We start from the raw sequence: 19,819 nt of genomic DNA, 5'->3' as shown, positions 1-19,819 counted from the left end.
AGCTCACAACAGCTTTGCAACAGCAGAAAATTCTGCCAGTTCTGTAAATCCTGTTACCTCTGTAACAGAATCATAGTTATTCGTAGCTTGTCTTGTATTTCCCGCTAGTTGCAAATGGGAATTGGGGTACAATAGGGTAATAGCCAACTTTATAATTGGCTATTCAAGGGTTAATATATTGTATATTTTCATAGCACTTCTCGCCCCAAAGGTTACAACAGCAGCTTACAAGATACAGTGATGTATGCACATACAGCACCCCTGAAATGTGGACACATTTGTCTTGGAAAGCAACAACCACCTCAGCAACTAGTATACTGCACAGCAGTATGCAAGGATGAAAACGGGTTGACTGAGGAAAGCAGGACAAAGCCCTCTTCTCTTAAAATGCCTTGGCATCCTTTGTGTCCACACAGACCAGACTGGAATTCCTGTTTTGTTTTTGGGGTTTTTTTTTGTAAATCTTTCTGAAAGCTCCCCTGCACTCGCGTTCTGTCAAGTTTTTAATGTTGTGGCTGGAGCATGTTTAGACTAATCTGTAAGTGAAGAGATTTTAAATTCATAAACAGTGGAACCATAAATTTCATAACATGATGGAAGAAAATAATTGTGAGAATATGGCATTTTGGAAAGTGTTCCATGGAGTCTGATTGGTACAAGTGTACAATCTGGGGGCTGGACTTTGCCCACAAAGACCAGCACATACAAGTCCTATTAACAGTAATTATGGCACTTTGGGGTGCTTGTTTCAGTGGGTTGCAGTAGTTCTGTGAACTACCATTTCCAAGTGTCTCATACAGTGAATTTTTCTTCATACAAGAGCACATAGTGTCAATCAATCTTGTCATCTTGGATGTGGTTGCAGTGCTACTTCCAAATAGGAAGAGATTCCCAAAGCAGGACAGACAGTCTAGAAGGGAACTGGAATGAGCTACCACTAGCTTATTCAAATAAACAAGTAACTCTCCTGTGAGCAAGCCAGGTATGGTCTGAGTTTGCCACTTCCCTGCAAAGAAAGCACTGCTTTACAGATTAGTTAACCTCTGTAACTAATCGGCAGTGGTGATGTCAGCATGTCTCTTTGCCAACTTGGAATCCCAACTTGTCCCTATCAATTGATTATTTTCTGTTTCTGTAAGGACTCAGAGGGGTGGTAGCTGTGGCTAATATCACGATTGTGTTGAGCACCGGTAGCATGCTTAGAATTGTCCAAACATAAGATGCTCCTGTCTCATAGAGTGTGCAGTGAACTAGTCTGTTCAATGAATAAGTGTGAGGCCATTGATGATAGGGGTTTAATGCAAATCTTTTTCCAGATCTGGAACTCTAGCTTCAAATCAGTCTGGTCACAGTGCAGGGGTGCAGTTGAAACATTTGAGCTGAGGGTCACTGTACTTTCTCTTGCTGGAAACAGTGATAAAAATGGAGGGATGTCTCTTTGTGGGTGGGGCAGCAGGAGATAAAGGGGGAAATGAAATAGCAATCTGAGGTACTGTTTCAAGCTTTACAATGTAAATGCAGAGGATAACATTTTGTCTGCCATTTTGAATACCTTACATACGGACATACGGAAAGCCCCACTTTAAATGCTCTTTATGTGACTCTTGCTGCCCATCAGCAGCTCAGTAATACTTCTTAACCCTTAACTTTTTCACTCTGTCCAGGCCAACTTTCCAGTTCAGCCATGTGGAGCCAGAAGCCTTTGATCAGATCAGAGATGAACACCCAAATTCCCTGTATTGGTCGCTACATTGCTTTCAAGGAGGCATGTAGTCACCAGCACAAAGAATTCTGAGGTACTTTTGTGATGGGAAGTCTTGGTGTTGCTCTGTGGGAAAGAATTTCTACCCACAGACATAAGGGATAACGGGGAGGCAACCCAGATGAGGCTTAAACGATTTTCAAGGGGCTGTACAATAAATGTACGCACACTACTGCTGCATAGCTTGATTTTTCCTTAGAACTGGGTGAATGGGAGCGTCTGCCTAGTCTCCAGTGGATTTTTGCCTACTGCACAACTTGCTGTTTTTGGCAGTCTGTTTGTAAGAGGGAGTAGCAGGTCAGCAGGATTTGGAGGTGCACTAAAAGTGCTGTGTGGGAAAGCCAGCACAATGCCTGTCTACGCCACCTGGCAACATGCACTTTTGCTAATCATTCAGTATCTTGAACACCCAACTTAGATAATTGTACAAAAGGAGGCATCTGAATGAATGTTTGTGCCACTTGTGACTTGGTTTCAACCTGTTTTATTTTTTGTTTAGGGTCATCCAGTAGCCGCCACCCAAACCAGGTGACTCCAAAGAAGAGTGGCCTGAAGAACGGTCAGATGAAGAGTAAAGACGATGAGTGTTTTGGAGATGACATTGAGGAAATCCCAGACACAGATTTTGATTTTGAAGGGAATCTGGCTCTTTTTGATAAGGCAGCAGTGTTTGAAGAGATTGACACTTATGAGAGGAGGAGTGGCACTCGCTCCAGGGGTACCCCCAACGAGAGGCCAGCTCGCTACCGGCATGACGAGAATATCCTGGAATCAGAGCCCGTTGTCTACAGACGGATCGTCGTACCCCAAAATACTAACAAGGAATTCTGCACTGGTATGCTGGTCCTTTTACTTCTGAGGATGCTTATTCCATGGCTCCTCCAGGAGATAACTGGGAAGTGTTCCCACAGGGGGCATCTGTCACCTTAGTGCAACAAGCATGGCTATTCATTTACAGAGACTTGGATCCATGCACTTTACCACAGTATTTACATTATAACCCTCTTTATCTGCCATGTTTCAGACATCAAAAGCATAAAGGTAAAAGGGGATAAGCTTACAGTAGGGAACAAGGCCAGGATTTGGAGAAAAGGAGTTACAGTGGAACAGAGTTGTCTTGTGAACTATCAGACTAGGTTCATGTGACTTGTGACAATTGGAACCAAGGCTTAGCTCTCAGTAGCGTGGAGAGCCTGTGTGGATTGACCCCTAACTCTCAAGAGGGTTTTTCTCAGGATTCAGTACGAGACCATCTTGGCACTTTTGGTATGTTGCTTGTGATATGAGGCAGTACAGTTCATGAGCTTCTGATGTTCTGCCTGGGTTTGAATAGCATCTGCCAGTAAAGCTGCTAACATGCTTTATTGTTTAAAATTTGAAATCTAGTCAATTTAAAATGATGAGTTGAAAGTAGTTTCAGGTACTACATGTATTCCTGAATGTCCATGTCCAAATGTTGTAGTTTTACAGTCATTCTCTTTTTTTAACCACTTTTGCCTGTTGCTGTGTGAAAGGTCCAGACAAACAGGAAACTGCATGTAGTGCTGTTAGGGGCACAAAACACATTTTGATAACTAGGGAGATACATCCCTCCCCCCTCACGTCCTCCCCATTCTGTTTAAAGTAATCTGAGCTGTTACAAGAATGTAAAACTTGATTTTTTTTAAGCGGTGACTGTTCCTTTAACTTGAAGTTTTCATCATGTAAAATCCTGTTGACGAACCTATTAATTCCTTAAGTGGCCCAAACAGTGCATCTCAAAACTACCTGTAGCACTCCTACGCTTTCCGGTCCTGTGCAGAGGTTAATAGCACTGTTTAGTGCAAAGCATAGTATAAGCAGTTATTGTGCAAGTTTTCCCCAACTGTGTGAATGCACCCCTGCAATTCCAGTACCAATACCTTCCTAGCAGACAGCAAGCTGTCAGACTGAGGGGTTAGTGATGTATGGGTCAGTGAGTTATATTTGATTGTTAGTAGTTGTGGAATCTAAATATAGAAAATGTTTGTGTTAGGCCATCTAGTCCATCTCCCTGAGGCAAGTGTAGGATTGTTCCCTACTGCACAAAGCACTAGTAAGTGTTCAACTGGTTTTAAATACCGCAAGTGACGGTACTTCCAGCACTACCTCCGGGAACCAATTCCTCAGGCTAGGAGATTTCACTATTGGGAAGCTTTCCTGATAATCTACCCTTATTTAGCGATAATTTCAACCCATTGTCACTCTTAGTTATACCCCCTTTTACTTATATTAAATAGTTTCTTTCCCTTTTTGAGTGTACACACTTCAAACATGTGCGGACAGAGTCTTCTATACCCTTAATTGATGCTTAGCTAAATGATACATAGTTATAAACGTCTTAATCTTATTTCCTCCAACCTCCTAATCATTCTTGTAGTTCTTCCTTTAGTACATTGGTATTTTTCTGGTGACGTGTTTTAACAGAACTGAACACAATATTCAGAGCCACCTAGACTATTACTTTCCTGTGGTTTGCCATGCCTTTGGATTTGTGGCCCAAAATTTCATTGGCCTATCTTTGTTTTGCTATCGTGTTACCCTCCAGATAAACTCTGTCCCCCCGAGTCTGAGTATTTGTTTTTAGGGATATCAGGAGCAGGCCACCTACTGCTTCCATGTAGGGAGTCAGTTGTTGGGGATGGAGAGATTACATGCAAGAGCAGTGTTAGGTGGGAGGTGCCATGGCCTGAATCACTTCTTGCTGCTGGGAATGAGTCTGCCAAACCTTATCTCTTTGTCTGCCTAATATAAACAAGTGGAGGATGGAGAGAATTTTCTCTTTGCCTGATCAAACTGCTGACACATCAGCTAGCCCTCACCTCTAGCATGAAACCAGTTAATCACAGAACTCAGTTTCAATCAACAAACTTGTGGTTTAAAAAAAAAAAAAGCCTGAAATGAATGTGCTGGACCTCAGCCAAGAAATTGGATCAGAGTTTATTTTGGAGCTGTAACCTAATGTGAAAGTTAATGTGAAAGTAGGGAGTATGTATAAGAGACATATAATCTAAAGGCCTGAATTTGAAATTGACAAAGGTTGGATAAACAGTTATTCTAACATACAGAGCTTCTAATACAGGAGGTCCTTGTTTCTTGTTGTGCGGTTTATTTCCTTCCTTATTTCTACTAAGATGTGTACAAACAAGACTTGTATTTATATTTGTCCTGGTGACATCTTTTAATTCAACAAATGAGGTAAATCTCCCACATCTTTTGTAAGAATTGCATCTCCTAGAAGGCTATATCTTCATAACCTAATACTCGAGGGAGAAGGGTGGGGCGGGTAAAAAGAGAGCAAAGCCAGAGTTTGGAAATGAAATCCTCTTCTCAACTTGGCACTCTCCTACCTCAGAACTGTTTTTGGCTCGTCAAGTGCTCAGTATATTAAACTAAGTAATGACTGAAAGGGGATCAGAGCAGTAAATTAGCTGCTCTTTTTGTTGCAGTGTGGGGCAGGGGAGAGGATAAGTGATTCTTGTCTGTATAGTTTCCATAACGCCTTAAAGTCTAGGATGAAAAGTAGTGTATAAAGCTAAGGGATGGATCATTCTGCGGGGTCTTCCTAGCCTATATAGCTAACTTTCTGATGAGTCTTCCAGATGGAATTCTACCTTTGCTTGCAAAAAAAAAAAAAAAAAAGAAAAAAAAACCTGTCACTATACAGTAGGAAATCAATCAGACATTGAATTCCCTGTTTGTGCTTACTAGGGCACATCTGCAGTCCCTTGGGGGGTGATAGAAAAGTTCCACTTCTCAGGGGTGGCAGGTTTGTAGAAATTTTGGTGGTGCCCAGAACCCGCCCCCCACCTGCCTAGGGCTCTGGGAGGGAGTTTGGGTGGGGGGAGGAGGTCTAGGGTGCAGGCCTTGGGCTGGGGCAGGGGATTGGGGTGCAGGCTGTGGGAGGGAGTTTGGGTGCAGAAGGGGTGAGAGGTTGGGCTCTGGGAGGGAGTTTGGGTGGGGGGCGGGGTATGGGATGCAGGCTCTGGGATGGAGTTTGGTTGCTGGGTGCAGGCTCTGGACTGGGGCAGCAGGTGGGGGTGCAGGAGGGGGTGAGGGGCGCAGGCTCTGGGGCGGAGTTTGGATGTAGGCTCCGGGCTGGGGTGAGGGGTGCAGGCTCTGGGAGGGAGTTTGGGTGTGGGAGGGGGTGCAGGGGTGAGGGTTGTGGGGTGGGGCTGGGGATGAGGGATTCATGATGCAGGAGGGGGCTCAGGGCTGGGGCAGAGGGTTAGGGTGCAGGTGCTGGGGAATGAGGGCTCTGGCTGGGATGAGGGGTTTAGGAGGGGCTCAGGGCTAAGGCAGAGGGTAGGGATGCGGGGGGGGTGAGGGCTCTGTCTGGGGCTGGGGATGAGGGGTTTGGGGCGTTGGAGAGGTTCAGGGCTGGGGCAGAGAGTTGCGGTGCGGGGGGCAGGTGGAGGGCTCTGGCTGGGGTTGCAGGCTCTGGGGTGGGGCAGGGCTGGGGATGAGTTTGGGGTGCAGGCAGGTTGCCCCGGGGCCGGGGCCAGAAAGGAGGACTCCCCTCAGCCCTCTCCCCGCTGGCAGCAGTGAGCTCTGCCTACAATCCTACAATTCCCCTTCTCCCCCACCCAGCAGCACACTCACCCCACACCACTGTCACTGCACATGCTCCTAGGGCCTCTTTCAGGCCCAGGAAGCCCCCTTGCCTCCCCTGTGGTGGGTGCCGGGCAGGGGCGGGGGGGCTGCCATCACATGTGCACTTACTCCCCTGCTGCTGCCCCTCACTGTAGCCTCACTGGGGTGGGGGGTGGGGCTGCCCCTTGCCCAGTGTGGGCAGGAGCTGTGACTGCGGGCAGGGGGGCGCCCTGTGCAGGTGGAGGGTCCCACCGGAAAAAGGAAGGGTCCGAGGCAGAAGGCAGGGGCAGGGCAGGGCAGGCTGGAGGGGGGCGCACTAGGACTCTGCAGCGCAGCTTGGAGCTGCAAGGAGAGGCAGGATGCTCCGGGACCCGGGGGAGGCACACGGGAGCAGCAAGTGGGGGCCGGGGGACACTTGGGGGAGGAGTGGGGGGCGGCAGGCGGGGCTGGGGGAGAGACCTGGCCCCAAACATTGGTGGAGCTGGGCCTCCGGGCCCTGAATATTGCTGGAGCCAGTAGCATAGCTGGGGGGGAGCGGGGCAGCGGCCGCTCTCCCACAGAGCAGAAGTGGCGCCTTTCAAATTTTTTGGTGCCTTTTTAATTTTTAGTCACCTGGCAGCTCTCCGGGTCTTCAGCAGCAGCTCAGGCGGAGTCATATGGGTCCTTGGTGCCTGGGCTCCAGCCAGTGGCATAGCCAGGTGGAGAAAACGGGGGGAGCGGAGATAAAAAAAGGCGCCACCCGCTTGGACTCACCCGGCGGCTCTCCGGGTCCTTCACTCGCTCCAGTCTTTGGCAGCATTTCAGTGGTGGGGGGTCTTTCAGTGCCGCCGAAGACCGGAGGGTCAACCCTCTTGATCTTTCTGCAAGAACAGTGGATTTAGTATCTTTGGCCTCTTCCCCTCTCTCTCGGCACAGATACAGAGTGCTCTGTGGGTAATAACTAATTATCTATTTAAACAGTTGTGATTTCCTTCTGTTTAACTTGGTAACTTCTTTCTAACGATTAAAGGGTAGCAGCTGCTGGAGTAACAGGAAAGGAGGGAAGGTTCAGAGTGACAAACCCCTCATTAGTGTTAATGGGACTGAAATCTATTATTTCTGGATATCTGTAACAAAGAGAACCTGAGTCGTCGTCATTTTCTCTCAGAAAGGCTCTGTCTGAACTCATTAGTGAATCTCTAGTTGGGAAAGCAAACTTTCTAGTTATACAGGAAACCGCTACTTTTTAGTCATTTCTTTAATCTAGTCCTGTCTGTCTTGGATACGGATTGCCTTGTCAGAGCTCAGCATTGACTGACAGTGATTGGTCTGTCTGATGAATGTAATAAGAACACAGTCACAGTTGCTGTGTTGATTGACAAGTAGTTAATGTCCAGCTCTTGCCATGCCTGAAGCTGGGAAGCTCAGCCATTTGGGTGTGAATCCCTGCAGGCTCCTGCCTCTTACTCTGACACATGGCCCAGGGAATAACTTGGAGTTTTTTGAAGTGGTATCATGACCGCAAAGATCAGGGGACTGGACAGCTGTGTGATGGCACTAATTCTTCAAAAGAAACTCTAGGTCTGTCAGTGCATTTTATTGTCCATTAAATAAGTTCATCTCTATAATGGGGGTGGTTAAGCACTGGAATAAATTGCCTAGGGAAGTTGTGGAATCTCCATTATTGGAGATCTTTAAGAGCAGGTTAGACAAACACCTGTCAGGAATGGTCTAGAATAGATAATACTTAGTCCTGCCATGAGTACAGGGGACTGGATTAGATGACCTCTCGAGGTCCCTTTCAGTCCTATGGTTCTGTAATGAACACAAGGCTGGACAAATCCATTTGTAGCAAAGCAACCCAGTGGACTACTAGGAAGTATTGTTTGGTAGCCCAACTATTATTATAGTCAACTGTATGTTTCAGATAAATAGTCTTAAATCGACCCATGACTCCTAGATCTTTTATTGCCTTTGATTCAAAATCCAATACCCCGAAGGCTAGATGAAAGTGGCTGATGTTCCATTGTCAGTTCTGGTCTCTCCTCCATGGTTATGCTCACCTATTTTTTTTAAAAGGTTAATTCTATTAACCTGTCTCACTAAAGGACAGGAGGATGCTCTGAATCTAGCAACCTTCACCCAACAGAGAGGAGCTTTTGAGATTGTTAGGGCCCAGCTCTCCAAACACTGTTCTCTTAGGGACTTGCAATATTTTATTCACTGGTTGTTCCCTGACCATTCACGTTCTGCTGAGTTTCTTCTTCATTTCTGCCCTCTTTGATTAGACAGCAGGTGAAATGAACAGATTGGGTTTTCTCCTTTGTCTCCGAAGTGACCATCTCTGTAGACTTTGGTTAAAGTAATTGTTTTGAAATGCAAAATACCCTGGCAGCTGTTTGCCTCCTGTATCTCATAAATTGTTGAAGTGAGACCTAAAGGCGGTCAGGTTGTCATCTGAGGTCAGAGGAGAAGATGATGGACTTCCTGGGTTCTTCCACCTCCACTCCCAAAACAAAGATGGTCAGTCTTTCAGAAAGAACACCAAGCATGGACATGGGTGTCATTTTGTGATTGTTAGTGTGAAAATCTGATTCAGTTCAATTCAAGGGGACTTTTTTGGCATGACAAGCTATACTAATATGACCAAAGTATAAGAAAAACACTGACTGTTAGAGGCGGCTGTGCTGTGTTTTATTATAACTTGTGCTTTTATAGAGGCAGTAGGACTTCTGGGGGGGGAACCAAGAATGATAGTGGTGAAGAGGTAGTATATTTTCTTGTAAGCTCTTCAGAAATGTAGCAGGAGCATTAGAGTGGAGAAGGCAGACTGCAAAACTGGGTCTGTTCCAGAGGAAAAACGAACACTGAAGCTAATACAGTGCTTATCATGTCTTCGATCATCACTTATTTGAATCCATCCCTGGGGCTCTGCATGTGAATTACCCCCCAAATATATAATTAGCATTCACTCCTTCTGGCTGGCTTCTGTTGATCTTCCTCCTTTTGTTCCCAATTATACAATACTTAAAAAGAAAAGTTAAGTGTTGACAACAACAAAAATCTTGACTACCGAGAAAGCCTAGATGCCCTATTTATGAGAACAGGGGAGCAATTTGCGTGCTTTCTACCACACCTGCCCATCTGGAGAACTGAAGTGCACCAAGAATTTGGAGACCACTGTCATGTCCCCCCTCCTTAATCTCTTCTTTTCCAAATTTAATGTACCCAGTTCCTTCAGCCTTTGCTCATATGGCTTGAATTCCATCCCTTTGGAACCCTTCTGGATTCTTTCCAGTTTCTCTATATCCTTTGTATACAGCGGCGGCCTAAAATTGGACACAGTACTCCAGCTGAGGCGTAACCAGTACTGAATAGAATGGTACTATCACCTCTGTTAATGCAACCCAAAATTGCATTTGCTTTTTTTTGCAACAGCATCACATTAGCTATCCTCTAGTCACCTGATAAAGAGGCTGATTTGAGTGACGATAGGTTATATACCACAGTTAGCTCTGCAGTTTCATATCTGAGTTCCTTAAGAACTCTTGGGTGAATACCATTTGGTCCTAGTGACTTATTGCTGTTTAATTTATCAATTTGTTACAAAACCTCCTCTATCAACACCTCAATCTGGCAAAGTTCCTCAGATCTGTCACCTAAAAAGAATGGCTCAGGTGTGGGAATCCCCCTCACATCCTCTGTGAGGATGAAGACAGATGCAAAGAATTCCTTTAGCTTCTCCGCAATGGCCTTGTCTTCCTGAGTGCTCCTTTAGCACCTCAATTGTCTAGTGGTCTCATTGATTTGTTTGTTAGGTGTCCTGCTTCTGATGTAGTTAAAAATGTTTTTGCTGTTAGTTTTTATGTAGAATTTAAGCTTTAATTTGTAGAAGAATTAAGGTTTTTTGTTTTTTTTTAGTTAAGGTTCTGAATCAAGTGTAAACCAATGTAGTACTGTCTTCCTGAGTCTACAGACAGATGTCTTGAGAGCCTCTGTCCCTGTTCATAGCTTTACCAGCAGCAGAATGAAAAACAGAGTCTGGTCAGTTTCACGTTTGCTACTCACAATCCTTGTGTCCTACATGAAACTGACAAGAATTATACAGATTTCCTAAAGCTGCTCCTGCTTAGGAAAGCTGAGCAGCAACAGAGGTGGAAACTGAAGCGATTCATGGCGGTGGAGGAGCTAAAAGTAGAAGCTCTGGAGAAGGAATAGAACAAGACAAAATGCGCTCTCCGTTGCAGTTGTCAGAGGCTCTGGAAAGGGGCAGAGAATTAGAGAATTTCCCTGCGCACCCCTGACTGCAGCCAAAAGGCTGTGGATTTTGGGGGTGGGGAAGAGACAGCTTGTCTTTTGCTTTCCAAGAGCTAGACTCTAGAGGGTGTGTGTGAAATTTCATATGTCAGACCTCTACTAGCCAGAGGCCTGTACAAAAGGTAGGGCCCAGGAACAGCACTCTGGTAGCAATCCCATCACCCTCCGCCCTTCTCAGCGGTTGAGTAGTAGAGGTTGGGTAGTAGGACTTCTCATCTGGACATTGCTCCTGGACCTTGCTTTTTAAAGCCACCATCCTCATTTCTTGTATGTACTTCTGATTAGTGAGCTTAGCCCTTTGGGTAGTGGATATCAGGTTTTTTCCAGCCCTGTGTATCCTTTGCATATGCTGTGTACTATAGTAATTGATTTGAATGGGTAACTTGTTCATAGGTCTGTGCCCAGTATGGAGTGTACTTTAGAAATTATTTCTACATTCCTTGGGTTAATGAGGATTTAGTGCTGCTGTGCATGTTAAGGAATAGTTAATTATATCTGTCTTTTTTTCATGGGCAGCTATAAAATATATATTAATATTAAGGCCTAAGCTGACCTATTTTATTATCTTGATCGCTGAACAATAAAGATCCACCTTCCAACCCAAACATAATTAAGCTTGGCTGGAGTTCAATTCTGGTTACAGTAGTGTTATTGTTTGTGGGTTTACACGCTATCTCCTTGATTGCTTTCCTCCAGAGTTTGTTTATCTCCATCAGCTTGTTTTAGATAAACCAGTCTGACTGGTTGGACCTTGCGTGAGTGCTAAGAAGGGAAATTTTCTTGGTGCTTGCACGCTCCTCGCCGAGAAAGAGCAATTAGGACAAAGTGTAATACTGGTTCAGGCCTTGCTGTTTGCATGCTATGATGCTGTGTAATCTTACCATACCTTTCTGTCAGCTCCAAGTAATGTCCCTTGCATTAACCCATTAAGGGTATGTCTACACAACAATAAAAACCCCAAAGCACTGAGTCTCGGAGCCCACTTCAATTGACTCAGGCTTATGGAGCTTGGGCTGGAGAGCTAAAAATTGCAGTGTAGATGCCAGGCTGGAGCCCAGGCTCTGAGAACTATCCCCCTTGGAGGATCTCAGAGCCCGCATTCCAGCCCAGGCCTTAATGTCTATGCTGCGATTTTTAACCCTGTGCGCCCAAGCCCCACTAGCCTGAATCAGCTGACCTGGGCCAGCTGCGGCTGTGTCACAAGTCTTGTATTGCAGTGTAGATGTACCCTAAGTGTTGATGGTTGCCAGAGCTATCAGACTGATGGAGTAGGCACGCATTGTAACTTCCAGCATCTGGAGAGGGTGCTGCTGGCTTAGCACCTCTTTGGTTGTAATATGCCAAACTAGGTTGGTGTGAAATGCAGACCTGGTGTCCCAGCCCTCTGGTTAGTGAGAACGTTGTGTAAACAGGGAATCCAAGGACCCTGTCCTCCAGCTTAAAAAGATCTGCATTGTTTAAAAGCAATTTGGGAGTCACAAGCCCCAGGTCAGAGAGGGGAGTGTATGTGAAATAACAAGTTTGGAGAGACCCTGAACTGAGGTCACTCAATCCTACCTCAGGCTAGAGAAACAAGATCTGATGAATGAGCAAAGATATGAATGGGAATGAGCTGTGGCTGAACCTTGTATGACTTTGGAGGGAAAGAGGGTGTGTGAACACTGACAGGTGCGTGACTAGTTTGACAGGTTTAAGATCGTTAGTGGCTTAGGACTCTGAACGTTCAGCTTTTTGAAGTTGCTGCTATCAACTGTTTTAAATTACTTCTGATAATACACATGTTTGCATATATGCTGCATATAATAAAAGCTTGATTACAGAAAAGTCTTTTAATCAGCTGTTAACATGCAAGGTCAAGTGGTCAAAACTGTTTCACGTCTCTGTAGGACTAATGTGTCCAGTTTGTTTCAACACATTCCTAGATGTTAAGGCCGAAAAGGACCATTAGATCATCTAGCCTGACCACACAGGCCATTGAATTTCCCCAAGTTACTCCAGCATTGAGCCCAATAATTTGTTTGACTAAAGCATATCTTCCTGAAAGGCATCTGGGCTTGAAGATCTTGAGAGATGGAGAATCCACCTGTTCTGATGGTTTGTTCCAGTGGTCCATGACAAGGGCTCGTGGATGCTACAGGAATACAAATGATCACCTGCACTGTTAACAAATTGTGCCTTGTTTCTAATTTGAATTTGGCTTTAACATCAAGCCATTGGTTCTTGTTTTTCCTCTCCACTAGATTAGAGCCTTTTAGTAGCTGGTATTTTCTCCCTTTGAGAAGGCACTTATAGACCGTGATCGAGTCACCTCTTGAGCTTCATTTTGAGCTCGATCTGTTTAGGTTAAGTCTCTCACTGTAAGGCATCTTCTCCAGCCCTCAAATAGTTTTTGTGGCTCTCTTTGCACCCTGTTTTTCAACATTTCAACATCCTGTTTATAATGTGGATATCAGAACTGTACATAATATTCCAGTCCCCTCTTTGTATATCTACGAATTGCATTTGTCAGTTTTGCCATAGCATCGCACTGGGAGTTCATGTTGAGTTGCTTGGCTACTGTGACGCCTACATCCTTTTCAGAGTCACTGCTGTCTAGGAGATAGTTCCCCATTCTGTAGGTATGGCCTGCATTTCTTGTTCCTTGCAGTTGTGGCTATATTGAAACCATTTTATTTGCATGAGCCCAGCCCACCCAGGAATCCAGATGACTCTGTATGATTGCCCAATCGTCATTATTTACCACTCCACCAGTGTTTGTGATCTGCAACTCCTTAAGGATAGACAAGGGCAAACCAGGGGGTTTACATTGACTGAGCTAAGGGGAACCTGAACTAGCTTTCTTGGTGCAAACTCTGACTTGCCCATGTTGGTGCTTGGGAGTCGGCACCAGTGCAGCTGCACCACTAGCTGAATTGACGCTGTTCCTGAGTTCATATGTAGACTACATCTGTAACTGATACATGTGTGAAAATGAATCAGAATTGATGTTTGTGACTGATGCAGAAGTAGGACAACGTTAATGAAAGTACCAGATTTTTTGGCACTTTAGTCAGGCCCCCTGCCTGGCACTTCATGCCATGCCTAAGCTGTGAAAGAGAGCTTCATCTTCTCGTGAGCGATGTACATTTTTTTTATCTGTAATGTATCCTCAACATGCTTCCTGTGGCTCTCACCTGCCAGTCCCACAAAGTGACAACAGACAGAATGTTCAACAATAAATCCCAAAGCCTTCACCCATTTGGAGGCTGCTGATTGTTCCTGAATGCCTCTGGGCACTGCTTATTCAGTTCAGAGCAGTGCATCTGAATTAGCCAAACAGAAGTGAGCCAAGAACTTGCCTGCCTGCAGTCATTCCCCCTCAAGCTGTGATTATCAAATATCACGAGCTAAGCAGAATTGAGCTGTGCTGGTATGTGGATAGGAGACCTCTAGGGAAATCCGGGTACTGCAGGGTGGAATATTGAATGAAGAGTATCCTATATCCCTAGAAAAACAGCAAGGAGTCTGGTGGCACCTGAAAGACTAACAGATTTATTTGGGCATAAGCTTTTGTGGGTAAAACACCACTTCTTCAGATGCACGGAGTGAAAATTACAGATGCAGGCATTATATAATGACACATGAAGGGAAAGGAGTTACCTCACAAGTGGAGAATCAGTGCTAACAGGGCCAATTTGATCAGGGTTGATGTAGTCCACTCCCAGTAATAGATGAGGAGGTATAAATTCCAGGAGAGGCAAAGCTGCTTTTGTAATGAGCCAGTCACTCCCAGTCCCTATTCAAGCCCAAATTATTGGTGTTAAATTCGCAAATGAATTTTAGTTCTGCTGCTTTGAAGTCTGTTTCTGAAGTTTTTTTGTTCAAGTATAGCTACTTTTAAATCTGTTATAGAATGTCCAGGAAGATGGAAGTGTTCTCCTACTGGCTTTTGTATGTTACCAGTCCTGATGTCCGATTTGTGTCCATTTATTCTTTTATGTAGGGACTGTCCAGTCTGGCCAATGTACATGGCAGAGGGGCATTGCTGGCATATGATGGCATATATAACATTAGTAGATATGCATGTGAATGAACCTCTGATGGTGTCGCTAGAGTAAATATGGGGACAGAGTAGGCAACGAGGTTTGCTATAGGGATTGGTTCCTGGGTTACTGTTTCTGTGGTATGGTGTGCTGTTGCTTGTGAGTATTTGCTTCAGGTTTGGGGGCTATCTGTAAGCGAGGACTGGCTTGCCTCCCAAGCTCTGTGAGAGTGAGGGATCGTTTTCCAGGATAGGTTGTAGATTGTTGATAATGTGCTGGAGAAGTTTTAGCTGGGGGCTGTACGTGATGGCCAGTGGTGGTCTGTTGTTTTCCTTGTTGGGCCTGTTCTGCAGTAGGTGATTTCTGGGTACCCATCTCACTCTGTCAGTCTGTTTCCTCACTTCCCCAGGTGGGTATTGTAGTTTTAACAATGCTTGATAAAGATCTTGTCGGTGTTTGTCTCTGTCCGAGGGATTGGAGCAAATTCGGTTGTATCTTAGGGCTTGGCTATAGACAATGGATCGTGTGATGTGTCCTGGATGGAAGCTGGAGGCATGTAGGTAAGTATAGCGATCAGCAGGTTTCCGGTATAGGGTGGTGTTTATGTGACCATCACTTATTTACACTGTAGTGTCCAGGAAGTGGATCTCTTGTGTGGACTGATCCAGGCGGAGGTTGATGGTGGGGTGGAAATTGTTGAAAACCAGGTGGAATTCTTCAAGGGCCTCCTTCCCGTGGGTCCATATGATGAAGATGTCATCAATGTAGCGCAAGTAGAGGAGCGGCACTAGGGGACGAGAGCTGAGGAAGCGTTGTTCTAAGTCAGCCATAAAAATGTTGGCATTCTGTGGGGCCATGCGGGTACCCATAGCAGTGCCACTGACTTGAAGGTATACGTCGTCCCCAAATCTGAAATGGTTGTGGGTGAGGACAAAGTCACAAAGCTCAGCCATGAGGTGTGCCGTGGCCTCATCAGGGCTACTGTTCTTAACAGCTTGTAGTCCATCCTCATGTGGAATATTGATGTATAGGGCTTCTACATCCATGGTGGCCAGGATGGTGTTTTCAGGAAGATTACCAATGAATGCATTGTAGTTTCCTCAGGAAGTCGGTGGTGTCTCGAAGATTGCTAGGAGCACTGGTAGCATAGGGTCTGAGGAGAGAGTCCAAATAGCCAGATAATCCTGCTGTAAGAGTGTGGATGCCTGAGATGATGGGGTGTCCAGGGTTTCCAGGTTTATGGATCTTGGGTAGCAGATAGAATACCCGGGGTTGGGGCTCTGTGGGTGTGTCCGTGTAGATTTGTTCCCGTGCTGTAGCAGGGAGTTTCTTGAGCAGATGGTGTCATTTCTTTTGGTGGTACTCAGTGGGATCAGAGGATAGTGGCCTGTAGAATGTGATGTTGGAGAGTTGCCTGGCAGCCTTCTGTTCATAATCTGACCTGTTCATTATGACTACAGCACCTCCTTTCTCAGCCCCTTTGATTATAATGTCAGAGTTGTTTCTGAGGCTGTGGGTGGCGTTGTGTTCTGTACGGCTGAGGTTATGGGGCGGGTGATGCTGTTTGTTCACAATTTCAGCCTGTGCACGTCTGCGGAAGCACTCTATGTAGAAGTCCAGTCTGTCATTTCGACTGTCAGGAGGATACTTAATACCATATATTCCCAGAGTTTATACTGAGCCGTTATTCTAGCACAGCGCTAGAAGGTGCTGTATTATTTGAGAACTTTTGGTTGAGATGTTAAAGGTCTTGACCTGTGTGGTCAAAGATCCAATGATATTTTGCAAGCACCTTCTTCCTACCTGATTATCCATTCCAAACTTCCTATCCTAAACAGTTATGCATTGCTGTTGTGTGCCGTTTTATAGCTGTTGTGTTCCAACTCAGAGGGGTTTGCCTTTCTGTGGCAGGGAAGTGGATTTTCCAAAATTAGTAAAGACTGTAAAATTCTAGGGGTTCATTGCATGAAAGGTGCCCCATTAGTGCAAGATAATTCTTGCTTAGAGTTGGAGAGGGGTAGAGAATTGGGTAGTCATAGCTCCAAATACTTCAAATAAAGAATCTGGCTTGTTTTACCTGTTGACTTCTTGGGATCTCATTGTAGAAGTGAGAAAACATCTCTGCGTTGCCATCCATCACAGCAGGGTGTTATTTTCAACACTCCAGTCCTGCTGATCCAGTCTTTTTTTCCACTCGAGAGTTGGAGCAAGTCCTGGTGTGTTAGAGAATGGTGTTGCCAAACAACACACAAGTGTCTGAGAAACTCTGAGAAATACATAGAGAAACACTGAGAAATATATATTATTCTTGCGCCCAGGTGATCCTGGCAGAAGTTCTGTCCCTCTGGGATTTTGCTGTGTGGAGAACCAGAGCAGATCCTGTAATGATACAGTTCTTGTTGGGCCTTGGTGTTCTGTGACCAGATTTCTAGAGCCCTGCATGGATACAAAATTTGTATCCGCATCCGATCCGCAAAAATTGTTCTCGGATATTCTCATCTGCGGATATCTGCATATTTGCAGGGCTCTACAGATTTCCCACAAAGGGCATAGCTGAAGTGACTGTGACATTTATCCTCCATTAGCTCAAAGATATTTGTTTTTATGTGACTTGTGTTAGGGATAATGAACTTTAACAGATAGTGAGGATGGATTGAGCAAAATGTGTAGAGGTTGGTGGTCTCATCCTTTAGAGCCTCAGGATCCTTTAGTCTGGCTGGTCATTATTGTCAGGTGAAGGTATAATACCTTACCTCTCCGTGGGGTGCTTCTAGGTCACAGTTTCTGTTCCTTGGCTTCCAGTGCCACTAAAGTCTGTCACAGCCATGTGCACATCCCTTGTAATGAGTTTGGAGGTGGTTTCTTTGTGTTCAGTGTGTCATGGAAGCCCCTGGTAAAGAACCCAAGTAATCTAAAGAATAAGAGTGGAGTTTGCAGACTATAAGATCTTTTCCCCGTAAAGGAGTTCTCTCTGGCCAGAGAAACCTAAGGTTCGTATGATCCTTCCCACATTTATGATGATCCTCAAAGCCATGGGCTGCCCTTTGGATGGATGTCTGCAGTATTATTCTAAGCCCAGATGCCCTATGGGCTGTCTGGTGCTGTGTAAGTACTTGAAGGATGGCTCTCATGGACTTGCAGAAGATGAGAGCTGTTAATAAACAGAACTAAAATAACTGCAGAATGCAATTGAACCATTTAAATTTCTCAGCCACACTGCAAAGGGCTGGTTCTTAGATTGAGATGTGCCATGGTAAAACTGCCAGTCACCAATCAGAAGCCTTTGAGCTGTTTGCTGCCTGATCTATGGCTGGATTATTCAAAGGGTCTGGCAGGAGGTAGGTCCACAAATACCATTGCAAAAACTCTTGAGAATCCCACCCTATATAGTTACAGGGCTTTAGTTGCTATCTTTCTGAGTTTAGAGGTATGGATTCCTGGCCAGGAAGCCAGCACCGCCTGCTGAGTTCAGATCACTTCAGCCAGAGAAGACATTTGGGGTCTTTTGGAGGTTGCATAAAGTCTGAGTTGGGGTGGCACAGTAGAGTGGGATTGTGGGAGACACCCTTTCATTTCTTCTGGTGGTGATGTGAAGCCGCTAAGATTTAGGGGATTATAGGTGATGTGAGTAACATGGTGCCCTTGCCAGCTATATGAATAAGAAGTTAGGTTGATGGAGGAAGAAAGTTTTGTTTTGAGACTTGTGAAGTAGGAAACTGGCTGGCTTTTATACACTATTTGCCCTCACCAATTTATCTATCCATGTATTCCACTCGCTGCAGGGGGCGATTCCACCCTGTGATTCCAGGGCAGTCTTCAGGCTCTGGGGCACTTTATCCTAGAGAGTCTGTTTAGAAACAATGGGTTTCAGAGTAGGAGCCGTGTTAGTCTGTATCTGCAAAAAGAAAAGGAAGACTTGTGGCACCTTAGAGACGAACCAATTTATTTGAGCATAAGCTTTCGTGAGCTACAGCTCACTTCATGCATCTGATGAAGTGAGCTGTAGCTCACAAAAGCTTATGCTCAAATAAATTGGTTCGTCTCTAAGGTGCCACAAGTCTTCCTTTTCTTTTTTTAGAACCAATGTAACTGCTGTCTCATTAAAGAGGGAAATGCTAGTGCTTGTGGTAGTGGTAATCAGATAGCACTGGGTAGGACATGGAGTAAGCAGGAGTTTGGGGAAACCTCCTTCCCAAAGACTCCTCCATCTAGAATTCCCACGCTCCCCTTGCTATCCTGTTCTTGAACGGAGGTTGCTAGTTGGCGAGGAGAGGGGTCTGCTAAGACGAGGTCACTTCTGCTGTTGAGCTTCCAGGATTAAGCTACTTTCGAAGAAACCTTTTTTTTTTTTTTTTTCTTTTTCCCCACGTTCTGGGCATGCTTGCAGTAATAACTAAAGCCAGGAGGCCCCTTTCCCAATTAGTAATTGTGGTTTGTCCTCCAAATTTGTTTCTTAGGAGCCTAGAGGAGAATGCAGGCTGTAGTGCAGCAGCCATTCTCACACCCCTTAAAGAAATAGTTTCTGTGGCAGCATGTGGAGTAAGTGCTGCAGATGTAGCTAGCTAGTTGAGAGTCAAATGGCTGCCTCTTGAAGGGAGCTGGAGCCTGCTGGGAGCACAGTTGCTGATCCAGCCTTTAGAGATAAGGGGACCTCCTGTAGAGGCAAGTAGCCTCTTCGTTATATTCATTTAGGAGCAGTCTGTCATTTAGTTTAGAACAGATCTTAACCCTCTGGATGTGAATGATTATTCTGTCCTTCCTTCCCCTTCTCTTTGAATTGCAGACTCTGGGCTAGTCGTCCCAAGCGTCTCTTATGAACTGCACAAAAAGGTGCTTTCAGTAGCTGAGAAACACGGCCTGACTCTGGAGCGCAGACTGGAGATGACTGGGGTGTGCGCCAGCCAGATGGCATTGAGTCTGCTCGGAGGACCCAACAGGTAAACAACCCCTGCTGTGAATCTCCCCATTTGCCTTGTGAATGGAGTTTACAGAAACCAGCTTGTTCATCAAAGATGTGGCCAAATTAAATTGTATAAAATAATCTCCAGTGAAAATCTTCGTAACTGTCACAGTTCAGGACACTGCACCTGTCCAGCAAGGGCACCTGCTCTCAGGTGTCTGGCTCCCA

General features: G+C 45.3%; 1 protein-coding gene across 2 annotated transcripts in view; it reads left to right on the top strand.

Moving 5' to 3' along the window:
- Positions 1–19,819, top strand: part of EDC3 (enhancer of mRNA decapping 3) — a 61,892-nt gene that overhangs the window by 28,790 nt on the left and 13,283 nt on the right. For both annotated transcript variants that reach the window (XM_077828570.1, XM_077828571.1), the window contains exons 4-5: positions 2,262–2,597; positions 19,475–19,628. In XM_077828570.1, the coding sequence (XP_077684696.1) occupies positions 2,262–2,597; positions 19,475–19,628 (490 nt within the window). The remainder of the gene's footprint in view (positions 1–2,261; positions 2,598–19,474; positions 19,629–19,819) is intronic.

Source organism: Eretmochelys imbricata, chromosome 10 (genome assembly GCF_965152235.1).
Source record: "Eretmochelys imbricata isolate rEreImb1 chromosome 10, rEreImb1.hap1, whole genome shotgun sequence".
NCBI classification, from domain to species: Eukaryota; Metazoa; Chordata; order Testudines; family Cheloniidae; genus Eretmochelys; species Eretmochelys imbricata.
The sequence above is the reverse complement of the archived record's forward strand: the minus strand, read 5'-3'. Positions and strand labels throughout refer to the sequence as shown.